At 47.0% G+C, this 22,519-nt stretch overlaps 1 protein-coding gene and 1 long non-coding RNA gene across 4 annotated transcripts in view; one reads left to right on the forward strand and one right to left on the reverse strand.

The window, feature by feature from the left end:
• The window catches only part of SH3PXD2B (SH3 and PX domains 2B), a 98,119-nt gene that overhangs the window by 40,731 nt on the left and 34,869 nt on the right, over positions 1-22,519 (forward strand). For all 3 annotated transcript variants that reach the window (XM_029942852.1, XM_029942853.1, XM_029942851.1), the window contains exons 3-5: positions 3,082-3,157; positions 10,059-10,135; positions 20,783-20,874. In XM_029942852.1, coding sequence (XP_029798712.1) covers positions 3,082-3,157; positions 10,059-10,135; positions 20,783-20,874 — 245 coding nt within the window. The remainder of the gene's footprint in view (positions 1-3,081; positions 3,158-10,058; positions 10,136-20,782; positions 20,875-22,519) is intronic.
• Positions 5,339-20,854, reverse strand: LOC115294822. Its single transcript, XR_003910163.1, has 6 exons — positions 20,766-20,854; positions 9,971-10,253; positions 9,716-9,865; positions 6,245-6,576; positions 6,017-6,133; positions 5,339-5,678 (listed from the first exon to the last, which is right to left on the reverse strand). It is a non-coding gene; the product is annotated as an uncharacterized LOC115294822 (long non-coding RNA).

Raw genomic sequence — 22,519 nt, forward strand, 5'->3', positions numbered from 1 at the left:
GTGTCCAACTCTGGATTTCAGCTCAGGTCATGATCTCACAATTCATGAGTTTGATCCCTACACTGGGCTCCACACTGGTGGTGTGGAGCCTGCTTGGGGCTTTCTCTCTCCCTCTCTCTCTGCCTCTTCCCTGTTCATGCTGTCTCTCTCTAAATCAATAAAATACAACTTTAAAAACTTAAAAATGCAGCTTCACAAACTACTAATTATTCCCAAAGAACTTTTAGAATAATGTAATGTTGATGGACAGAGAGCAAGGACGGAGGATATGTTGTCCAGCACCTCTGTGTCCCCAGGGGTCTCACACTGAACATTCATGTCCACAAGGACCCTGACAGGCAGGCTGTGGGCCTGTCTCCCCAGATGGTGAATCAGGTTCCCTGGGGGGCAGTCTTACCACTGACACACAGCTGACATGAGGAGACATCAGGATTTAACCCCAGGGCCGTCTGGTCCCTGGGGGGTAACATCTGTGGTTATGCTTTGCAGCATCAAACCCAGCTCGACGGCCTCAAATTCATAAATAACCCTTGGGGAGACACTTCAGCTCTTTGGGCCATGCTTGTCTGAGTAAAAAAAAAAAGCAAGCCAGGACAAAGGACAAGAGAGCAGCTTCCGGAGCAGACTGCTGAAGACCACAGGAAGCACCGGGAGAGGCCTCTTCGGCTCGTGTGCACATTCCGACAGGGGCTAGGGAGGAAGCCAGGAGAATGGAGAACAGGCATGAGAGGGCGGATGGATGACTCTGGTGCAGACCCTTTTTCCTTCCCTAAGTTGCTGGTAATGGTGTTTCAGCATTGTCTTAACAAATATAATTGAGGACAAAAAAAAGATGGTGTCAGGCAAAACCTATAATCACTGAAAGACTCTGCAGCTGGGAACTGATCCATCACCCCACTTTTCAGAAGAAATCAGTTCACCTGTGCACAGAATAGTACCCTTACTTGATCTACTCACTTCACGTTTGCATGACATTCCAAAGCCATCTCTGAGATGATCTTGGGGAAAGAGAGTGGGATTTACACTAAGATGCTTGAACTGGCTGGACCACCACCTAGCTGGGCCACCTCGGCAGCTGTCCATCTCTGCTCCCCAGTTTCCCCGGTGCGTGACATGGGGAGCATACATTTATGTCACGGGGTTATTATAAAGGTCAGCCAAAAGCAAGGAGAAGGCTTGTTAACTGCAAACTGCCGAGCAAATGTTAGTAGTGGTTACGGAGTATTATTTAATATTAGTGACATGAATGGTATTAACTAGGGTACTTAGCAAACATGTAAAGCTGTCCTCCTAAGCATTCACTCAGTGGACATTCATTACTTCAGTCAGGTTTTATTGAGAGCCTACTTTGTGCTGGCGTCGAAAAGCTCCTGGAGTTGAAGAAAGAAGCCTGCCTTTTCCATCAGGCCCACTGTGGCCTCACCGGATGTGAACGATGGTGGGCCAAGCCTTTCCCCATCACCACACAGCACAGAGTAGGGCATGTAAAACCGTGGCCTCGGGGCAGCCCTTCAGGGTGCTGGCCAAGTGAGGGGGCCCCACCTACCCCAGGACATCCCATCAGACAGTGCTGAGGAGGCAGGGAGCCCTAGCCCCTTTCTCGGGCCTGAGGAGCAGTCCACATGAGTCGTCTTCACTGCACCGTAGAGGCGGGCCGTGTGACAGGGGAGAAACCATGGGCTTCCGGCTTGGCCCGTCCGCTTGCTGGCTGCAGGCCCGTGGCACATTCGCCGCTCTCTGGCCTTCGGTTTCCTTGCTATTCTGGTCCACCTTGAAGGAGCTGAAGATTTAGTGAGGGCATGTGTCTAAAGAATCTGGTCTGTGCCTGTCACAGATAACCTGCTTCTCTCGCTCTTCAAGCCTCTACTCCCTCCCCCTGTGCAAGAGCCCTGCTTATTCCTCCAGGGCTGTCCAGAGCTGCTTTCCTTCTTTTGGAGAGACATCTTAAAAGCCAGGGCGAGATAAGATGAGCGGGCTTCTCACATTCCAGCCATCACTTTGGGACACTCCAGACTCCCTTTCCCTCTGCTTGAATCCTGGGCCCAGATGGTCACGCCACCATGACACAGCCTCTCTTTACAACTAGGATTCATCTCTCCTTTGAGCCACTTATCCATCAGCAGTTGCTGGGGGATCCATACCCTCAGCGGCAGGGAAGCCAGTGTCTGCAGTGTGGCCGGTCACATGGCAGAAGGAAGTGGGGAGTGGTGAATCACGCACCGCTCATAACTCTTCCGCCCCAAAGTGACATGCCTCTCTTCTGCTCACATTTAACTGGCCACATCCCACCTCAGGGCGGGGCAGGGGGGCCCCCTGGACAGACCTACCATGTGCTCAGGAGAAGAACCAGAAATCTGATGACAGCCAACTTGAAGTTGAGGTGTAAAGTATGTCGCTTCCCCAAGACCACAGCAGCAGGTCCTTGTGATTTTGTGTTTCAAATCCGAGGCATTCATCACGCTAGTAAAGGTCTTCAGCTTGAGTACTCTGCCCTTGTCTTTTCTCACCCCCACAGCAGCCGACACCTCTCTCTGCACCCCCTGTAATGATCAGCTTCCTTTTCAGTCCCTCTCTACACGATGCAGCTTTCCGTCTCTGAGGCCCGTGCACCTAACCCAGACTCGGGCACAGATCTCTCTGTTGAGCCAACCTGGGGAGATCTTGGCAGGGCCTGGGAGTGTCATGGCCGCACAGACCTAACGACACTGAGTCTCAGTGGTTTTGTTCCTTAATAAAACCTGCAGTTCTTAGGGAACAGATTGACCTGCTGTCCGCGGAACTCTGGTGGCCCCATGGGTGTTGTTCCCATTTCGGGTCCTGTGGCTCGAGACCCCCGAGAAAACCGGGAGTAGTCTCTCCCAGCTCTGAGGCTTCACTAACATGGCGGCTGTGGGCATAAAGAACTGTTTCCATGGAGAGCCTGGGTCAAGTTAGCCTTCCCCGTTAGCCTGGGTTTCTGAAAAGCTGAACAAAGTGGGCCTTTATATATCAAATCACATATTTCACATAATTCCCTTAAAATGTCAGAGATGCATGTATGGTATTAAAGGCTTCCATTTTTGCTCTTCTCTCCCTGTTTAGATGCAGATGCTGGACAAATTTCCCATGGAAGGAGGACAGAAGGATCCCAAACAGCGGATCATTCCCTTTCTGCCAGGTAGGTGAGACACATGCCATCGGAAGGGGCTTCTGGGCGTTCTAGGATGGCCCCCAGATCTCTCAGCTGTTTCCTTGGGGCATAGCACTAATGACCAGAGTCCCAGTCATTTGTGGAAATTCATGCCTAAGAATATGGGCTTTGGGGTTAGAGGCCACACCATCTACTTAGGCAAGATACTTCACCTCAAGGATCCTCAGTTTTTTTCTGTCTCTAAAATGGGAATCATTCGAGCTCATGAAGTTTTTGTAGTGGGTGGCTTCTTTATTATGACTGCAGCATTAATTTGCTATTGCTCTATAATGAATTAACACCAATTTAGCAGTTTAAAACCACACTCCTTTATTATCTCACAGTTCTGTTGGTCAGAAGGCCAGGCAGGTCCTGCTAGGTTCTCTGTATAGGGTCTCGTGAGGCTGCAGTCATCATTTTGTCTTATGACAAAAGCTGGCTCTTATCCAGAGGTTTGGGGAAGAATTCCACTTGCAGCCTCATTCAGGCTGTTGGCAGAATTCACTTCCTTGCAGCTACAGTGCTAAAATACTATTTCCGGGGCGTCTGGGTGGCTCAGTTGGTTAAGCATCTGACTCTTTGCTTCAGCTTCGGTCATGATCTCATGATTTCCTTCATGGGTTGAAGCCCCAAGTCAGGCTCTGCACTGACAGCATGGAGCCTGCTTAGGATTCTCTCTCCTGCTCACACCGTCTCTCTCTTTCTTACTGTCTCTCAAAATAAATGAATAAACTTTAAAAAATAAAGTAAAATACCTATTTCCTTGCTGACTTTCAGCCAGGGACCCCCTTAGTTTCCAGAGGCTTCCTGTATTCCTTATCCGTCTTCAAGGTGTCAGTGGGGCATTGAATTTTTCTTGTACTTTGAATCTCTCTGACTTCCCCTTCTGCCACCAGTCAGAGAAAGCCATTTGCTTTTAGGGCTCAAGTAGGGGCACCTGGGTGGCTCGGTCGGTTGGGCATCCGACTTCGGCTCAGGTCATGATCTCACCATCCAGGAGTTCGAGCCCCACATTGGGCTCTGTGCTGACAGCTCAGAGCCTGGAGCCTGCTTCAGATTCTGTCTCCCTCTCTCTCTGCCCCTTCCCTACTCACACTCTGTCTCTCTCTGTCTCTCGAATAAACATTAAAAAAAATTTTTTTTTGAGAGCTCATGCTGTTACATTATACCTACCTAACTAATCCAGGATAATTTCCCACACTTAAAGTGAACTCTGGCATATCTTGTAACATGAGCCCAGCAACGAGATCTCCTCAGATTCACGGGCTCTGGAGACTAGGATGGGACATCTTCGTGGGTTCATTTGAGAAATTCTGTCTGCCTGCCTACCACAGCTACCAAGTACCTTCACAGTGCCAAGCACCACTCAGGCCTGGTCCCTGCTCTCAAGACATTAAGTGTTCCCTTCCCCCAAAAAAACTTCCTTGTCAAAGGAACAGCATGAACGCTCCAGCTCAAAATCAGGGGCTAACCGAACAGAGTTACTGCTTCCAGTAGTCACATTGGATGTCTGCTGCAGGCTAGTCACTGGGCTAACTGCTTTACGTGCATTACCATCTTGAGTCTTCAGAACAACCCTGTGCCCATTTCACAGATGAGGAAACTGAGGCTCAGAGGAATTGTAGTCATGTGCACCAAAAGCAGAGCTGGGATTAAACACCGGTATGGCTGGCCCCAGAATTCATGCCTCAAATCAGATGGCCCAAGTTCAAATCCCAGTGTCCCAAGCATCCACTCGGTTACCTTCAGTAAATTATTTAAGCACGCAGCGCTTTATTCCCATTTGCAAACTGGAGATAATTACGATACTTAAATGTCAGAGCTGTTATGAGGATTAGCTAAGAGACCAGCACAGAACTAGTAGAAGCCAAACACTTATTATTTTTATGTGCAGGGGATCAGCAAATTGACAATCACCCCAAATCAAAAATATTTAGAGCTGAAAGGATCCTCTCAATCTTTTTCATTTTGCAGATGGGGAGAGGGCCCAGAGATGAGAGGGGACTTCCCTGGGTCACACAGGAGCCCGCGCTTCCCTCCCCCCTCCCCCCGCACTCCAGATGTCTGCTGTCCGCAGCACATCGACTGGGTTCTTCCAGATGTTAGCTTCACCGAGTGGGTTTAGTGACAGGGTAGATGTATTTGCCAGGCCCCCATCCACTGGGAGAATCATTTGCCTTAACTAATGTTTTTAGTTCTTCCACGGAGAAAGTGTGCAATCTCACTGGAATTTTTATTTCCTATCGGAGAAAACCCAGTGTACCAACTGCGGCAGCAACATGTCAGCGCTCCACTGTGTGTGCCTGAAGGTCCAGCAGGCCCAGTTCTGTGACTTCCCGCAGATGACATCCCCCTGCCCCCGAGCCTCAGTTTCTACATCTATAAAATGGGACAGTGGCTCCTGTTTCACAAGCTCCTCGCCCTTGGTCACGGTGGGTTCTCTGTCAGAGTCAGAACCAGGATCCTGGGATATTCCTTTGGAACCTCTTGATGTTCATATTTCGGAGTCCTACATAAATGATAAGTCAGAATATTCAAATTAAACTGGACTCTAAACGTAGGCTTTTCTTCAGGGAAAGAAAGGAAAGCAGTTAAGTTGTAACTCTTCACTGGACAAAAGGCAAAACCAGCTCTGAAAAGACTTCCCAGGACGGGAAGAACTTGAACTGACCCTCTCCCAAGCCCCTGAAAGCTTTCGTGGTTACATCATCCTCTTCCACCCACAAACTTGGGAAAATGCTGTTCTCAGAGATTCAGCCCCATTTTCCCTGCTCAGGGTACCTGCTTGCAGCTCAGAGAGGCTCTGGTTGGGCCCGAGGACCCCTAGAACGTTCCTTCATGGCCCACCTCTTGGCTTTTCCTCGAAGCCAAGGCCAACGGCAGGGAAACACGGAGACGCATCCCCTGTCCTCCGGCGCAGTTTTCTGCCAGGACTGCCCCGTCAGCAGAACAAAAGCAAGTCTCCTGTTAGCACAAAGGCAGGGGGCGGGGAAAGGAGCCCTGTACAATTTTCCAGCCCAGCAAGAGTTGGGGAAGCCAACTTGGCAGAGGAGGCGGCTGAAAAATAAGACTTACAGTTTGGCCTTCCACTGCTGTGGAAAACAAAAGCCTGCCCATTCCCACCAGAGGCTGTGCTCTCCTCCGAGCACCCTTTCCACTCCGGACAGCTGGCCTGCTGGGGAAGGCACAGGCTCACCCTCCATCCCTGCAGCTCACGCAGAAGATTTCAGGTGCAGAGACGGGGCCGTGGCCCAATTGGCATTTCACTCGGAGCCACCGGTCACGGAGGTGCTGGTCACATGCTTCTGCCCTGCAGCCCAGGGCCTGAGCCACCTTCCAGTTCTGCTGTGGTGGACGATGAGTTAGTGGGACGATGACCCACTGGAGACAGGTCCTAACAAACTAAGCTGCAGATTGAGGAAAGAACACATGCTCTTAACTGCGGAATACATACAAGGCAGTATCATCTAACCTTTTTTAAAATGTTTTAATGTTTACTTATTTTTGAGACAGAGAGAGAGAGACAGAGTGTGAGCAGGGGAGGGGCAGAGAGAGAAGAAGACACACAATCTGAAGACAGGCTCCAAGCTCTGAGCTGTCAGCACAGAGCCCAACGTGGGGCTCGAACCCACGAACCGTGAGATCATGGCCTGAGCCGAAGTCAGTCAGTCAACCAACTGAGCCGCCCAGGCAGCCCTAACCTATATATTTTTTTTAAGTAATTTACTCTTTTTGTGAGCACCTAGGAAGGGCGAGGCCCTGTGCTGGGTGTGTCATGGAGGTTACTACTAAGAAATAGGGGCTGCTCTCCCATTTTACAGATAAGAACACTGAAGATCAGAGAGGTAAGTGAATTTCCCAAGGCAGAGGAATGTGACGACCTTGGAATTGGCTCAGGGCCTCTCTGATGACCCGGCAGGTGTGACTGCTCCCATAGGGCTTCCTGTCCCCAGACATATACCCGGAGACTCCTATCCCACTGACGCCACACAGGGAGAGGAATGGTGCTTTTGTGGTTGTGTCACACATCCAGGAGACAGTGAAGGTGCCCGAGTTCTCCATCCTTCTTTCTCAGGCCCAGCCTGTGCCCTCCCCATGGGCCGGTGCTAGCACCATGCCTATTGTGAATTGAGTCGGGTCACAATCTCCCCAGTAAGAGGCCTGAAAACCCCACTCTTCACCCTTCCTCTGGTTTACAGAGAGGGACATTGTATCAAAATGGGACCACATGTTTTGGGGAGAGTCTTGTTTTGAGAAACAGATTAGTGGCAGGAAGCATTTGCTGTAGGAGATTGGTCTTCACAGGCACATGTTCCTTAGTTTTCCTGAAGGCTCAGGGACTCTCCCAGGAGTTCTAAACTGCAGATGGCCCCACCCATGAGGGTGGCAATTTGGTTAGCACAGTCACTGGGGGTGGAAAGGGGATGGGAAGGCTGTGCGCTTTCTCTGGATTTCGGCCACAGATGCTAAACGTCCTGCAGGGTGGGGACAGTCCCACACCAGGAAGGACTGCCCCACCCGAAGTGTCAGCAGGGCCCCTCCCTGTTGGGAAACACTGTCAGTGCCAAGAGGGCGGCCCCCGTGCGCTGGCCCGCAGAGAGCTCACCTCGAGACTGTGATCTGTCGGCCAACTAAGAGCAGGGATGCCAGGTTGTAAACCTTCCCCACTTTGCTGCGTAATTTGCTTTTTTATTGCAAATAACAAGAAAATTTCCTGATTCCAGAAGCAATGCATGTTTATGGTGGGAAATTTGGGGAAAGTCAAAGAAGACAACAAAAGCTCTGTCTTCTACCCACTTGGAGACAAGCCCTTTGAATCCTTAGACACATTTTCTTCTTGATATTTCTTTCCTAATAGACATGGGATGTTAGAAGCTTGACTCATAAGCAGAATTAAAACAATCACCACAATAAACAAAGGGGATTCCTTGTTCTTAACGAATATGAGGAAGATGTATTTTATCCCTCTGTGGGTTGTTGTTTTTTTTCTAATTGGTGGAAATTAAGCAACAAACAAAAACAAACCCAAAAACCCCACACTATTAGGCAGACTATATCTACCCAATTCCCTAATTGTGCCCTTTTGCCCAAGAACAAGTGGTCAGATAATTTTAAATGTTAGATTAACCACATCATCGCTTTGGGTGCAGATCTCCCTTACCAGCTTGCACTGCAAATCTTAAATAGGCTGTTTCCCGCTATCCCTTTAAATTCTGTCTTACTGTGAAAATTCCTTTGCACCTTTCCTCCCATCCTGTTCCTGCCCACCTGGGCTCCCGTGCACTGTCACCCAGGCTCCTTCCGTGCAGTGTCACTAGGGCAGTGTTGGCCTGCTGCTTGCTCTCTCCTTGCCCTGCCAGCGTCGTGGCCCACATTCCTCTCCTTGACCTGCCTCCTCGGGCCAGAAGTATCTGTATACCTCTCTGTACTCCACTGTCTGAAAAGCTGTGGTCTCCCTGTGTCTTCCTCTTTGACCTCTCCCTAGAGACCTCTTGACACTCTGATCAGCTTCGCAGAGGGGCTTGTCTCCATCCCTCACCTTTTTTGGCCCCCCGTCTGTGCCTTATTTCTGATGTCGCTCACCCCTCCCTGTGTGACAGGTCCAAAAGGGTAACGCCAGACCGTCTTAATGGTCAGTGCATGTGAGAGTCATGGGAACTCACCAATGTGCTTTATTTTTTCACTTTATTTTTGTCTTATGTTTACTTATTTGGGGAGAGAGAGGAGGGCAGGCATGTGTACACATGAGCAGGGTGGGGCAGAGAGAGAGAATCCTAAGCACATCCATGCTGTCGGCGCAGAGCCCAAATTGGGCTCCATCCCACAAACCATGAGATCATGTCCTAAGCTGAAATCAAGATTCAGACTCTTGACCAACTGAGCCACCCAGGGGCCCCTCCCTGATTTGCTTGAAACAAGCCTCACCCATAACGTTTTAGCACCTTGGATATTTCCAGACATTCTCAGTGGCATCGTTTATATACTTGTCTTTGCCTGTGACCTATACTTGTCTTTGCCCACACATCACAGTGTAAGCTCTGGCCCCATACCCAGTGCTCAGGACATCACTGAGAAAGTAGTCAATTGATTCTCAGTTCATTTTCCGTGAGATAGGAAGGCTTGGAACTCTTCTGTTACAGAGAAGTGGTTGGAAGGAATTGGAAGGATATGTCATCTTGGCAAGTGAAATCCACCTTTATACAGTCATCAGACATGAGTGTCATGTGGTGACGGCACAGAGTTGACTGAGGCCCAGTCTGTCCCTCTGTGTGCAGAGCTCCATGACTAGTAGGAAAGAAGATGTAATCAACAATGTGATGTGTGCAGTCAGAAAGGGACATGAACTCTTAGTCCATTTAAAGCGAGTAGGAGTTTCCCAGCTGGGAGAGTGGGTGACGTGGGATGGGGAAGGTATTCAACACAGAGCAAAAGACACAGAATACTGAAGAGTGTGGAGTGTTTGGGGAATGTAAGACTAGGCCAGGTGTACGAGGAAAGAGGAGGAAAGCAGACTGAGCTGTTAGGTTGGGCATGTCTACTGCTCACCCCATCTGAGAATCCTGGAGTTGGATCTTCAGATCCGACCTTCCTTCTTCATCTGGTAGGAGCCCCTTCCTTCCACAGGATCGGTCCAGCCTCCCTTATCTCACCAGAACTTGCCTAGTGGGTGCCACTCCCTCAAGCCATGCACGTGAGCTGTGAACAAGGCCAGAGGGCCGTGCTTGGGGCCATCCAGGCCCTGTGGACATCCAACAGAGGATATTAAGGGAAGCCAGGAATTTGGGTCCCACTCACACCTACCAGAGGTGGCTACATCCACACCCTCCAAGACTGCCAGGAACTTGTCCTTGCCTGCCTGCAGTGTCACTTGTGCTTTCATTTCCTGCAGGAAAAATTCTCTTCCGACGAAGCCACATCAGGGACGTTGCCGTCAAACGCCTGATCCCAATTGATGAATACTGTAAGGTAGGTCTAAGAAATGCCAACACTTCCCCTGTGTCTCTTGTCTTCCCTTTGGGTTGTTTTGTTTTTCTTCTTCTTCTTCTTTTCCCTTTTTGGCTACAAAATAGCCACTGTGAGCCATCTGCAGTTCAATGACATGTAAAAACAGAAAAACAACCACCCATGATCCCTCAACTCAGAGGCAACAATTATTAAGGCTTTTACATGTTTCCTTTCTATTTTTTTCTCTACATGCATTTCTTCATGGTTTTGACAGTATCCCACATGTGCCGTTTTCGTTGTTCTTATGTTTATCTTTAATAATGAGACATAAGAATTTCCCCATGCTATAAAGCATTCCCTTGAGCCTCCTTTAAATGGCTGCATAGTATTCTACTGTGTGTGAATGTCCCAGAAGTTACTCAGCCAACCCCTGTTGTTGGATAGTGCGGGCAAATTCCAGTCCTTTCAATGTTCTAAACCACAAGGTGCCTGCCTTCTGGTTGTATTGCGTCTGACCTGAGGCTGTGGTTGGGAAAAAACAATGCTATTCCTCTGTTTAGGTTCCCTTATCTTTAGTATTTATTTCTCTGTCTTCAAATCACTTTAAGTTCTGATTGGAGAAGGGTAGGAAGAGCAAGAAATACTTTAACAATGGAGCAGTAAATACTCTCTCCCTAGGATCAGGAGCAAAGCAAGTGCATTTTTTTGCCACTTCCATCCTACATTTGCTCGAGGATCTAGGCAGTGTAGACAGTCAAGAAAGGAAATAGTAGAAGGCATACAGGTTGGAAAGGAGAAAGTAAAACAGCCTTGCTTCACAAATGGTGTGATTCTATTGTAGAAAATCATAAGGGATCCACAAAAAAACCTACTAGAACTAATATACAAGTTTAGTAAGATCACAGGATACAAGGTCAAGATCAAAAATCAATTGTATTTCTAAACACTAAGCATGGACAATCCAAAAATGAAATTAAGGAAATGATTCCACTCTCAGTAATATGAAAAGAAATAAAACACTTTGGAATAAATTTAATAAAAGAATTACAAAGTTCATACATTGAAACTACTAAACACTGTTTGACAGAAATTAAAGCAGCTCTAAATTAAGGGAGAGACATTCCATACTCATGGATTGGAAGATTCAGTAGTGTCAAAATGGCAATTCTTATTACTCCTAAGAATGAGTAATGGCGACTCAGCCACAAAAAAGAATGAAATCTTGCCATTTGCAATGACATGGAGGGAGCTAGAGTATAATGTTAAGTGAAATAAGTCAGTCGGAGAAAGACAAATACTGTACGACTTTACTCATATGTGGAATTTAAGAAACAAATGAGCAAAGAGGAAAAGAGACAAATCAAGAAACAGATTATTATAGAGAACAAACTGATGGTTACCAGAGGGGTTGGGTGAAATAGGTGATGTAGATTAAGTACTGGGTATCATGTGGAAGTGTTGAATCACTGTGTTGTGCACCTAAAACTACTATTATACTGTATGTTAACTAACTGAAATGTAAATAAAAACTTTTTAAAAATCTAGGAGAATAAATTAGATTTTGAGGGTCAGGATGAATGTCTTAATGAGGACAACATGTTGTATATTTGTGCGTGTGTATAATATGTACATGTGTGCATGTGTAAATTTTGTGAAATTTGTAGTCAAATGATTTTCATCAATGATGTCAAGAAATTCAATAGAAGGGCAATCTTTTTAACAGTGTGGGGATAACAGGACATCCATTTGCCAAATAAAAGAAAAAAATTATGTTGGATCCCTACCTCACACCATGCACAAAAATCAACTCAAAGTGGATCACAGATCTAAGCATAAGAGCGAAAATTATAAAACTTCTAGAAGAAAACATAGGAGAAAATCATCATGACCGTAGTTTAGGCAGAGAGTTCCTCGCTAGACACTAAAAGAGAAAAATTGATACACTGGACTTTATTAAACTTCCGAACTCTGTATTTCAAAAAGATCTCAGGAAGAAAATGAAAATACATGCCATGGATTAGGAGAAAATATTTGTAAACCATATCTCTGACAAGTGACTTGTATATAAAGAATATAAATAAAGAATTCTTACAACTCAACAATAAAGATGACCTGGTTTAAAAACAGACAAAAGATTTGAATAGAAATTTCACCCAAGAAGATACAAGATGGTTAATAAGCACATAAAAAGGTGTTCAGCTTCTTTATTCATTAGGCAATGCAAAATAAAACCACATTGAGATACCGACATGGCCCTTGGAACCGCTATTATCAACAAGACAGACAAACCCAAGAGCTAGTAAAGATGTGGAGAAATTGGAGCCCTTGTTCTGGAGGGGACACATGATGAAAAGCCACTTTGGAAAATAGTTTGGCAGTTTCTTCAAAAAGCAAAATTTACCATATGACCACTCTGATATCTACTCAAGAGAAGTGAAAAAACTGTGTCTACACGAAGACTTGGAGGTACATGTTCATAGCATTTGGGCCAAAACCATAATGGCCCAAAATTGGAAGCAACCCAGATGTCTAGCATCAGGTATATAGATAAAGAAAATGTGGAATACTCCTACAATAGGCCATTATTCAACAACAAAATGCAGTGAAGGACCAATAAATACTGCAACTTGAGTGAATCTCAAAAACATGATGGGAAAAAAAAACCTGATGAAAAAGGCTACATATTGCATGATTTCATCTACATGAAATGTGCAGAAAAGGCACCTTTATGGAAACAGAAAGCAGATCAGTGGGTTCCTAGGCCTGAGGACAACAGGCAGATGTGGATTGCAAATTAGGTGGGGGAAATTTCTGAGATGATGGAAAAGTTCTAAAACTGGATTGTGGTGATGGTTACACAACTCTATAATTTACTAAATATCATTGAATCGTGTACTTATAATGGGTGGATCTTATGTATGTAAATTACACTTCAATACATCTATTTAAAAAATGTACAGGGGGGCAGTGTGGGCACTGATGGCCCTGGTCTGGGCAGGAGATGTTGTGAAAGGCAGAAAAGCCCTCCTGATCACTCCTGTCTTCTCTTTGCTAGACATAACCTTGTTTCATCCCTGCAACAACCTTGAGAAGTAGGTTTTACTATTCCTGTTGTGTAGAAGAGAAAACAGAGGCCCAAAAAGTTACGTACAATGATAGTAATACAGGGTTTGATGGTTGTACCCTGGCCTTTTAGGCCTTGGCACTCACATACCACTTATGGCCTCTCTTAAGAAAGTAAAAATCCAAGAAGTCAGAATATTCAAGCATATATTTCATGGACGTAAATAAACTCAGACTCTTTGTCTCCTAAAGATGCCCTTAAAAAGGGATTGGGGACTGAAGGGCTGGGCAGGTCACCCAGGCACAAAGATGCTACTGCTCCCTCCCAGCTCTCAGAGGAAAGTTCAGATCATCTCATCTTTGTGTCTTTTCAAACCTCTAGAGCCTAAAAATCCTTTGTTCCGGTTTTGCCGGCAAGAACTGTTCCTCTGGCGTCACCGTGGCTAGCTGGGGATTTCTCAGAACAAATCATGCTACCCTACTTCTTACCCTGCCCACCCCAACTCCTCGCCAAAGTCACACTTTCCCCATACCCAGGGGTTCACGAACCTCCAGACGTTTGATTTTGAAAAGGAGATTTAATAAAACCCTGAAACGAAGAGATAGCAGCAGCTGCCTGCATCTGGCTGATGCTTGGAATGGTACAGAGATCATGAATTCACTTGGATTCGCCATAGAGTAGGAGCCGCTTATGTTGTATGAGCCACATGGAAGTTACCACCCCATGCTATTAATGCATCATAAGAGGCAGAGCAGATATTTGGGGATTTGGTTGGCCAGATTCCCTGGCTTCACTTCAAGGGAGCTGCCCTCCTGGAAGAAGATGAAACTATCTATTCACACAGTCTGCAAAACCTTTTACAGACTACATAGACCTTTACTTAGCATTTATTTGGGTATCTGTTATTGACATTATTGTGAGCAGACTTCAGCCTATTTGATCTATCACTCTTAGCTTTATTTTAATAGAAATTGGTAGTCTCCAAGACGTAAAGATAGACAAAGGCTGTAGATATCCCCAAACCTAGTTTCCAGCTAGGAAGAAACTTTCTACTCTACTAGACCTGTTCTAAGGTTACAGTAATTAACAATATGGTGTTGGCATAAGGACAGACAAACCACTGCAACAAAATAGAGGATCTAGAAACAGACCTGTGTGTATTTGGATACTTTAATACTGGCAAAGGCAGCCTTGCAGGTCACTGAGGAAAGGTTGGATAGTTCAGTAAATGGGAATCCTTATAGGGAAAACAACCAAAGGTAACTAATCCCTGCCTCACACCACACATATAATCATTTCCAAGGAAATTAAAGATCTAAATGGAAGAGGCAAGGTTATAAATGGTTTTAGAAGGTAAAAATAGGGAACAAAACTTGATAATGTCTAGGTATAGAGGGTTTTCTAAAGACACAAAGTACCAACCATAACAAGATTGACTTATTTGACTACATTAAAATTAAGAACCTCTGTTCATGGAAGAATACCGTGAAAATAAGACCTGGCCAAATTCTGCCACATCCACTAGGATTTATCAAGGTCTCCCTCACCAGACTCTCAAGTTGTTCTGTAAGCTTAGTGGAATACCAGCTGTCTGTCTGACACTCTTCACATGAACGTTTACTTGAGACAAATGGAATGATATGCCAATGCCAGGATCCATTAGCCCCACCCTGGTGTGACAGTAAAATCCCCTAGAAGGGACAGAATACAGTGGATTCAGAATCCTAGACCCAGTGTACCATTTTGGAGGATGAACTTGTCAAGTTCTTTTCATACAAGGTAGAGTAACTGAGACTATTTCTAGAACATTCCCCATTCCACCAAGAAAGAAGATCATTTCTAACAACTGTTATGCTGGTGGGTAAAGGCTATGGTGTTGATTAGAGGTGAAGACCACAGAAGCCATGAAGTAGCCTTTTCTGGAGTGAGGGCTTGTGATTAGAGTTTTTTACATGCAAAAATGATCATTTCCAGTGAAAAATACTTCAGATTTAAACCATCATTGGAGTGTAGCTTAAATCTCACACACATGTGAATATACACACCCATAATGTAGTGTTTTGTTTAATTTTTTTTATGTCTTTATTTTATTTTGAGAAAGAGCGAGACAGAGAGTGAGCAGGGGAGGGACAGAGAGAGAGGGAGACACAGAATCTGAAGCAGGTTCCAGGCTCTAAGCTGTCAGCACAGAGCCCAATGTAGGGCTCGAACCCACAGACCGTGAGATCATGACCTGAGCTGAAGTCAGACACTTAACTGACTGAGCCACCCGGCGCCCCTTGATTGTTTTGTTTTTTAAAGAGAGAGCACAAGAGTGGGTATAGGCAGAAGGAGGGGGAGAGATGGGGGGGTGAAGAATCCCAAGTGGGCCCCATGCTGACACGGGGCTTCATCCCACAGCCCTGGGATCATGACCTGAGCCCAAATCAAACGACTGAGACTCAACTGACTCTTGACTTGGGATAAGGTCATGATCTCATGGTTGGTGGGTTTGAGCCCCGCATCAGGCTCTGTGCTGACAGCACTGACCCTGCCTGGGATTCTTTTCTCTCTTCCTCTCTCTCTGCCTCTCCTCTGCTCACATTCACATGTGTGCATGCTCTCTCTCTCTCTCTCTCTCTCTCTCTCTTTCTCACAAAATAAATAATTAAATGTTAAAAAATAAATAGATATCTAACAGCTAACAGAGTCCAGCCATTTGAGACCTCCCTTGAAGAGTTTTACTATATATTACCACCTGCATTATTATTATTTAAATTAACTCACTTTTTTAACTTCTTAAAAATACACATTTTAGAGGAAATGTGACACAGCCATAATATAAACGTGGCATCACTCACCATAAAAATAAAAGTAAGAGCAATGAGACAACAGCAACAAAAAATATGTCTTTAGCTCTAGCCAGCTGCTGCCGCCTGCCTGCCTAAGGCACCACGCAGCCTGGTCCTGCTCTTAGGAAGCAAGTTAGAAAAGCCTTTTCTTCCAAGAACTTCACAGTGTGGGGTCTTACGTTTAAGTCTTTAATCCATGTGGAGCGGATTTTTGTGTGTGGTGTAAGACACGAGCCAATGTCATTCCTTTGCATGTGGACATTGTTCTACCAGCACCATTTGTCAAAGAGACTGCCCCTTCCCCATTGTGTGTTCTTGGTGTTTCTGTCAAAACTCAGTTGCCCAAATGCGTGGATATATTTCAGGGCTCTTGGCAGTGATTTCATGGATCTGATCCCAAAAGCAGAGGCAACAAAAATAAAAATAAACAAGTGGGACTGTATTAAACTAAAAAGCTGCACAGCAGAGGAAATAATCAACAGAGTAAAAAAGGCAACCTGTACAATGGGAGGAAAATACTTGCAAATCATGTATCTGTGAAGGGGTCAATCTCCCAAATATATAAAGAACCCATATATCTCAATAGCAAAGAAGCTAATCACCTGATTTTAAAATGGGCTAACAACTTGAATTAAAATTTAAATTAAATTTAAAATGGGCTAAGAACTTCTCCAAAGAAGATCTACAAATGACTTACTGGTATATAAAAAAATGTTCAGCGTCACTCATCATCAGGGAAATGCAAATCAAAACCACAGTGTGATACAACCTCGCATCTGTCAGGATGGCTATTATTAAAAACAACAAAAAAACAACAACAACAGGTGTTGGTAAGGATATGGAGAAATTGGAACCCTTACACACTGTTGATGGGAATGCAAAATACATCCACTATGAAAAACAGTGTGGAAGTTCCCCAGAAAATTAAAAATAGTTGTACCATGTGATCCAGCAATCCCACTTCTGGGTATATGTCCACAGAAATTGAAGTCAGGGTCTGGGAGAGGTAGTATCAACCCCATGTTCATTGCAGCACGATTCATGACAGCCAAGATGGGGAAACAACCTAAATGTGGCATATGCATACAAGAGAATACTGTTCCACCTTTAAGAAGTAAAATGTTCTAGATATGTGACAATGTGGATGAACCTTAAGGACACTGGGATAAAGTGAAATAAGCCAGTCACAGAAAGATAAAATACTCTGTGATTACACTTACATGAGGTATCTAAAATAGTCCGACTCATAGAATCACAGAGCGAAATGGTGCTAACCAGCGGCTGGAGGGACAGAAAAATGGGGGGTTACTAACCTATGGGCATCTGGTTTCAGGCAAGCAAGATGAATAAGCTCTAGAGATCTACTGTCCAATAGCCAACAAGACTGCGTTGTGCACCTAAGGTTTCCTCTGAGGGTAGATCTCATGGTAACTGTCCTTAGCACCCTAAAATAAAATTTCTGGAATCAAAAGACAGGGTCACCTGAGTGGCTCAGTCAGTTAAGCATCCAGCTCTTGATTTTCGCTCAGGTCCATTGATCTCACAGTTCTTGAGTTCAAGCCCCACATCAGGCTCCCTGCTGACAGCGTGAAGCCTGCTTGGGATTCTCTCTCTGCCCCCCCTCCCCCTCCCAAAATAAGTAAATTTTAAAAAATAATAAAAATAAAATATAAAGAGAGAGAAGTGTTCATTCTCTGGGGTGCTCTTTTTGAAGTTCTTTTTGAAGCTGAGAAAACTCAACACCCTCGCTAGCCAAGCCACTGTTATTTAAGAGTCATCCTGCTGGATCTAGAATCACCTCTGGGAACCCCCACACTATACTTGATACAGTACCGAGAGATGAAGAGTTAACTTAATGTTAGCAAGCAGCTCGTATATGATGGAAGTCTTAAAGCCTCTTCCTCACTTATTCGGTAGCACAACCTTCCAACGTGCGTACTAGTGATTTCCATTTTACAGATGAGCAAACTGAGGCTCGGAGAAGTGACGGGACATGGCTAGAGCCAGAACCAGGAGCTGGGTCCATCTGCCCTTTTATCGTCACCCTCAGCAAACAGCATGTGTTCTGACCTCTCCCCTCATCCCTGGATCGACCAGCCACGTCTATCCAAAGCGCCAGGATTCTGTCCAGGGAAGAACCATGTTTTCCTGGAACTACAGTTCTTTGTCTTTCCTGACCAAACCCAAGACGATTCTGGAGTATGTCAGAAGCAGAATGATTTCTCTGCCCCAGGTCATGTTTTTACTGTTAGCCTGTCCTTCCTAAATGGACGGGGCAAGCATCAAAGGACTCAGTGCTGCCTTTTATTAGTAACTTGGCTGTATTTTATGGCTTGGGGGTTTGGCTTTTACTTCCCAGGAATTTCTCAAAGCCGAAAGAGAACTTGGCATTGTCAGGACGTTTCTGTGGCCCTGGTTGTCCCTTTCCTCACTGGTCCTTCTGGAGCCTCTGCTCATTTCAGCAAGGAGCACCCTGGGAGGCCCCCTGTAGGCAGAGGCCATGGCCACCTCAGGGCTCACTCTGCTGTCCCCAAACAGGGCCATGTGGCCACATCCAGGCCTTTTCCTCAAGTCACTGATCCAGTGAATACTTTCAACCGGGTGCAAGGGTCTCCCCAGCGCGACCTGGGCCTGAGCAACAGCCATGCACCCCTGCTCTGTGGATCTGGGGTAGAGGAGCTGGTGTCAGCCAGTCCTGGACTCCCAAGTCCTACCTCCCTCCCCTGAGCCTCCATTTGCTCATCCCGGAAATGGGCCAGCCCTCCCAGGACCTCATGGAATGACACAGACAAGCACATTTCAGGAGCCGCCGGAGCTGAGCCCACATAAGGGGGGAGGTGGCATTGGAGTTGGGGTGGCCGCAGGGTTTCTGCTCACTCAGCAGCCGGGACGCACCACGGTCCAGCAGTAATGAGCTCCTTCATTATGTGGTTCTCACTGTAGAACTGCGGGGTTTCAGAGGAGTGGCAGAACCACGGGGGCCCCCAAGATGGCAGCTCGCCTCGGAAGAATGACTACTCCAAGCTGGAGGAGGGGGAGGGAGTGCCCACTCTCTCCCTCATGGGCTGCCTACCTCCTGCCTGGAAAAGACCACTTCCTGGGCAGTTGCCACAGGGCAGGAGCTACTTGAACGCTCGTAAAGTCAACGAACCACAAACACCAAGCCCCAGTAGGAAAGAGCAGGAACAGTGGCTGGGGACGCCACCCTACGAAGACGCGTCCACCTTCTTCACATGTGTTCTCCCACTTCAGATCCGGGACAGGAGCCCGACTCAAAGGCTAGGCAGGGTCAGCAACCCAAGTGACCATCCTTGGGTGAATGAAAATACAGAACGTGGCACATCCTTACAGGGAGATGTTATGCAGCCTTGAAAAGGAAGGAAATCCCAGCACATGCTCCGGCATGGAGGAACCTGGAGGCCATTAGTTGAGTTAAAGCAGCCCCTCACGAAAGGACAAATGCGTATCATTCCACTTACAGGAGGTACCTAGAGTAGGCAACCTCATGCAGACAGAAATGTTTGCCAGGAGCTGGGGGAAGGCAGAATTGTTTAGTAGGTACAGGGCTTCAGATTTGCAAAATAGAGTTCTGGGGGTTGGGTGTTGCTGATCATTGCACAACGGGTGGACGTATTAACGCCACTGAACCGTGTGTTTACAAATGGTTAAGGTGATGGGCCACCTGGCTGACTGACTTTTGGGCAGAGTCATGAGTTCAAGCCCCATGTTGGACATGGGGCCTACTTTTAAAAAAAAATTATTCAGATGGCAAATTTTATGTGTATTTTCCACAATGAAAACTTTATAAAAACCAGGGGTGCCCGGTGGCTCAGTCGGTTAAGCGTCTGACTTCAGCTCAGGTTATGATCTCAGAGTCTGTGAGTTCAAGCCCTGGATCAGGCTCTGTGCTGACACCTCAGAGCCTGGAGCCTGCTTCAGATTCTGTGTCTCCCTCCCTCTCTCTCTCTCTCTCTCTCTCTCTCTCTCTCTCTCTCTGCCCCTCCCCCACTCAGACTCTGTCTCTGCCTCTCAAAATTGAATAAATGTTTAAAAAATTATTTTTTTAACTTTTTAAAAGTCAGAAAAATAGCTCAAAATACCCCTGAAACTCCGAGGAAGATGCCATTGCTGACAGCAGTGACCCCATGTGGGACTTGAGATCATGACCTGAGCCAAAATCAGATGCTTGACTAACCGGACCACCCAGGTGCCCCATAACCTGGAAACTTCTAACCTCTACCCAAATCATAAAGCTGTGCCTTCACTATAACACTGCAGCTCCGTAAGTTAAGGCATCTGCGCAGGCGTGCTGGGAACCAGCTAGGTGTTCAGCGGTAGGAGCTGAGTCAGTAAAGTGTGATACATTCATGCAGTAGACACCCAGTATCCCGCAGAGATGAAGTCGTAGAATAATGACGTGCATGAAGTCCATAGTATGATGTTTTATCTAAATGTGTGCATATTATTTGTTCAGATATGCCCATAACATGTGTGTACAGCATATGTGAGCATGCGTGTGTTGTGTGTGTGTGTGTGTGTGTGTGTGTGTGTGTGTGCGCGCGTGGTCCCCAGACCAGCAGCAAGCACCAGGAAGTTGTCAGCCATGCACATTCTCAGGCCCCACCCCGGATCTGCTGGATCAGAAAATCTGGGGCTGGGCCCCAGCATCTGTTTGCACAAGCCCCCAAGAGATTCTAGTCATAACCAAGTTTGATGCAATGCACTCCCAACACCCCATTCCTTCCTCTGGACTCACTTGTGTCTCTCCTCCAGGCCCTGATCCAGCTGCCCCCGTATATCTCTCAGTGCGATGAGGTGCTGCAGTTCTTTGAGACGAGACCTGAGGACCTGAACCCCCCCAAAGAGTAAGTTGGTGGTGTGGGTACCTCCCTGCTGCCAAGCCAGCCCCAAGAGGAATGGGAGTAAAGCAAAGATTTTTTTCTTAATATTAGAGAGAGAGAAGAAAGAGAGCACGTGCATACAAGTGGGGGAGGGGCAGAAAGAGAGTGGGGGAGAGAATCCCAAGCAGGCTCCACAATCAGTGCAGAGCCCGACGTTGAACTCAGTCCCACGCCTGTGGGATCATGACCTGAGCCGAAATCAAGAGTGGGACTGAGTCACCCAGATGCCCTAAAGCAAAGCAAAAATTAAGCCGGATCCCACTGACTGAGCCCTTGCGCAGCCTTGTTCCATGTGGCCCTCACAGACCCCTACACACCTGCACTTAACCATGGCACACATGGCTGGGTGCCCTTGAGGCAGGGCCGGTACGGGAGATTCATCCCAGGGCCTTGCTCACAAGGGCGAATATGCTCAGGACCGTGAATGGGTGATGAGACCCGCTCAGGGCCTCAGCACCAGTGAGTTACAGGGCCAGGACCACGATTTGATCTTGGCCGTCCAGGGCTGTCTAAAATGTTCACCACAGCCCCTACAGCAGACAGTCGGCGCTCCCAGGTGCCTGTCACCACACAGCTGGTAGTCCCACTCGGGGCACTCGGCAGGGAGTCTCCCTGCTGCCTGGCTGGCTTTCACACACCGACAGCTGATGGCACTTGTAGGCCCCTCCCCCTCCCCGTGAGGCACAGGTATGCACATAGTGCTTTGTGAAGTTTGTTGTGGAGCAGGGGCGCCTGGGCGGCTCAGTCAGTTAAGTGTCCGACTTCAGCTCAGGTCATGATCTCACCGTTTGTGGGTTTGAGCCCTGCATTGGGCTCTGCACTGACAGCTCAGAGCCTGGAGCCTGCTTTGGATTCTGTCTCCCTCTCTCTCTGCCCCTCTCCTGCTTGCGGTGTCTCTCTCTCAAATAAATAAACATTTTTTAATAACTTAAAAAAAAGTTTTGCTGTAGGGGAGATCACCGAGTGTGTCTGCCGTCACCGTGAGGGGAGGGGAGACCAGACCCCTGGTGAAGGGCCGTCTTGGGGTCATAGAAGCGAGAGACAGCACCTGTCGGGAAGGGATGAGATGTGCCAGCCAGGCTCTTTGACCAGAGAGACAGAGAGAGAGCATGTGCACACACACACATACACACAAATAGAACATCCACTAACCATACAAAACAGAGCCTAGACTATACCCAAGAAAGCACAGGGTGACAGCTGCGGAAGCTAGCTGGCATCCTGCTGTGGGGCACATATCTAGTTCCAGGAGGCTTCCCGGAAAGAAGGAAAGTTTCCCATTTTTTTTTCCCTTCCCCGCTTGTCCCCTTGAACAAGTGTGTTGAGGTCTCTGAGCTTCTGTTTCCTGTCAGTAGAGTGGGCGTGGCTGACCTTGACCACACCTTGGCTGGGAGGATTACACACCCCCTGCCCATAACAGACAGTCTGGCACATGGCAGGAACTTACCTGGCCAAGTCTTCGCGTCTTTAAAGCAGGCTTCGAAGGGGAAGAAGGGAGGAAGGTTGCCGAGGGCCCGGGGAGTGGCTCTGAAGCCACAGCAGGCCGTCTCAAGTGGGCCTGGGTTTGTTGGTTTAGGGAGTGATGAACAGCACCTTGGTCCGAATCCTG

The sequence above is a fragment of the Suricata suricatta genome, chromosome 6, assembly GCF_006229205.1.
Source record: "Suricata suricatta isolate VVHF042 chromosome 6, meerkat_22Aug2017_6uvM2_HiC, whole genome shotgun sequence".
Classification (NCBI taxonomy): Eukaryota; Metazoa; Chordata; class Mammalia; order Carnivora; family Herpestidae; genus Suricata; species Suricata suricatta.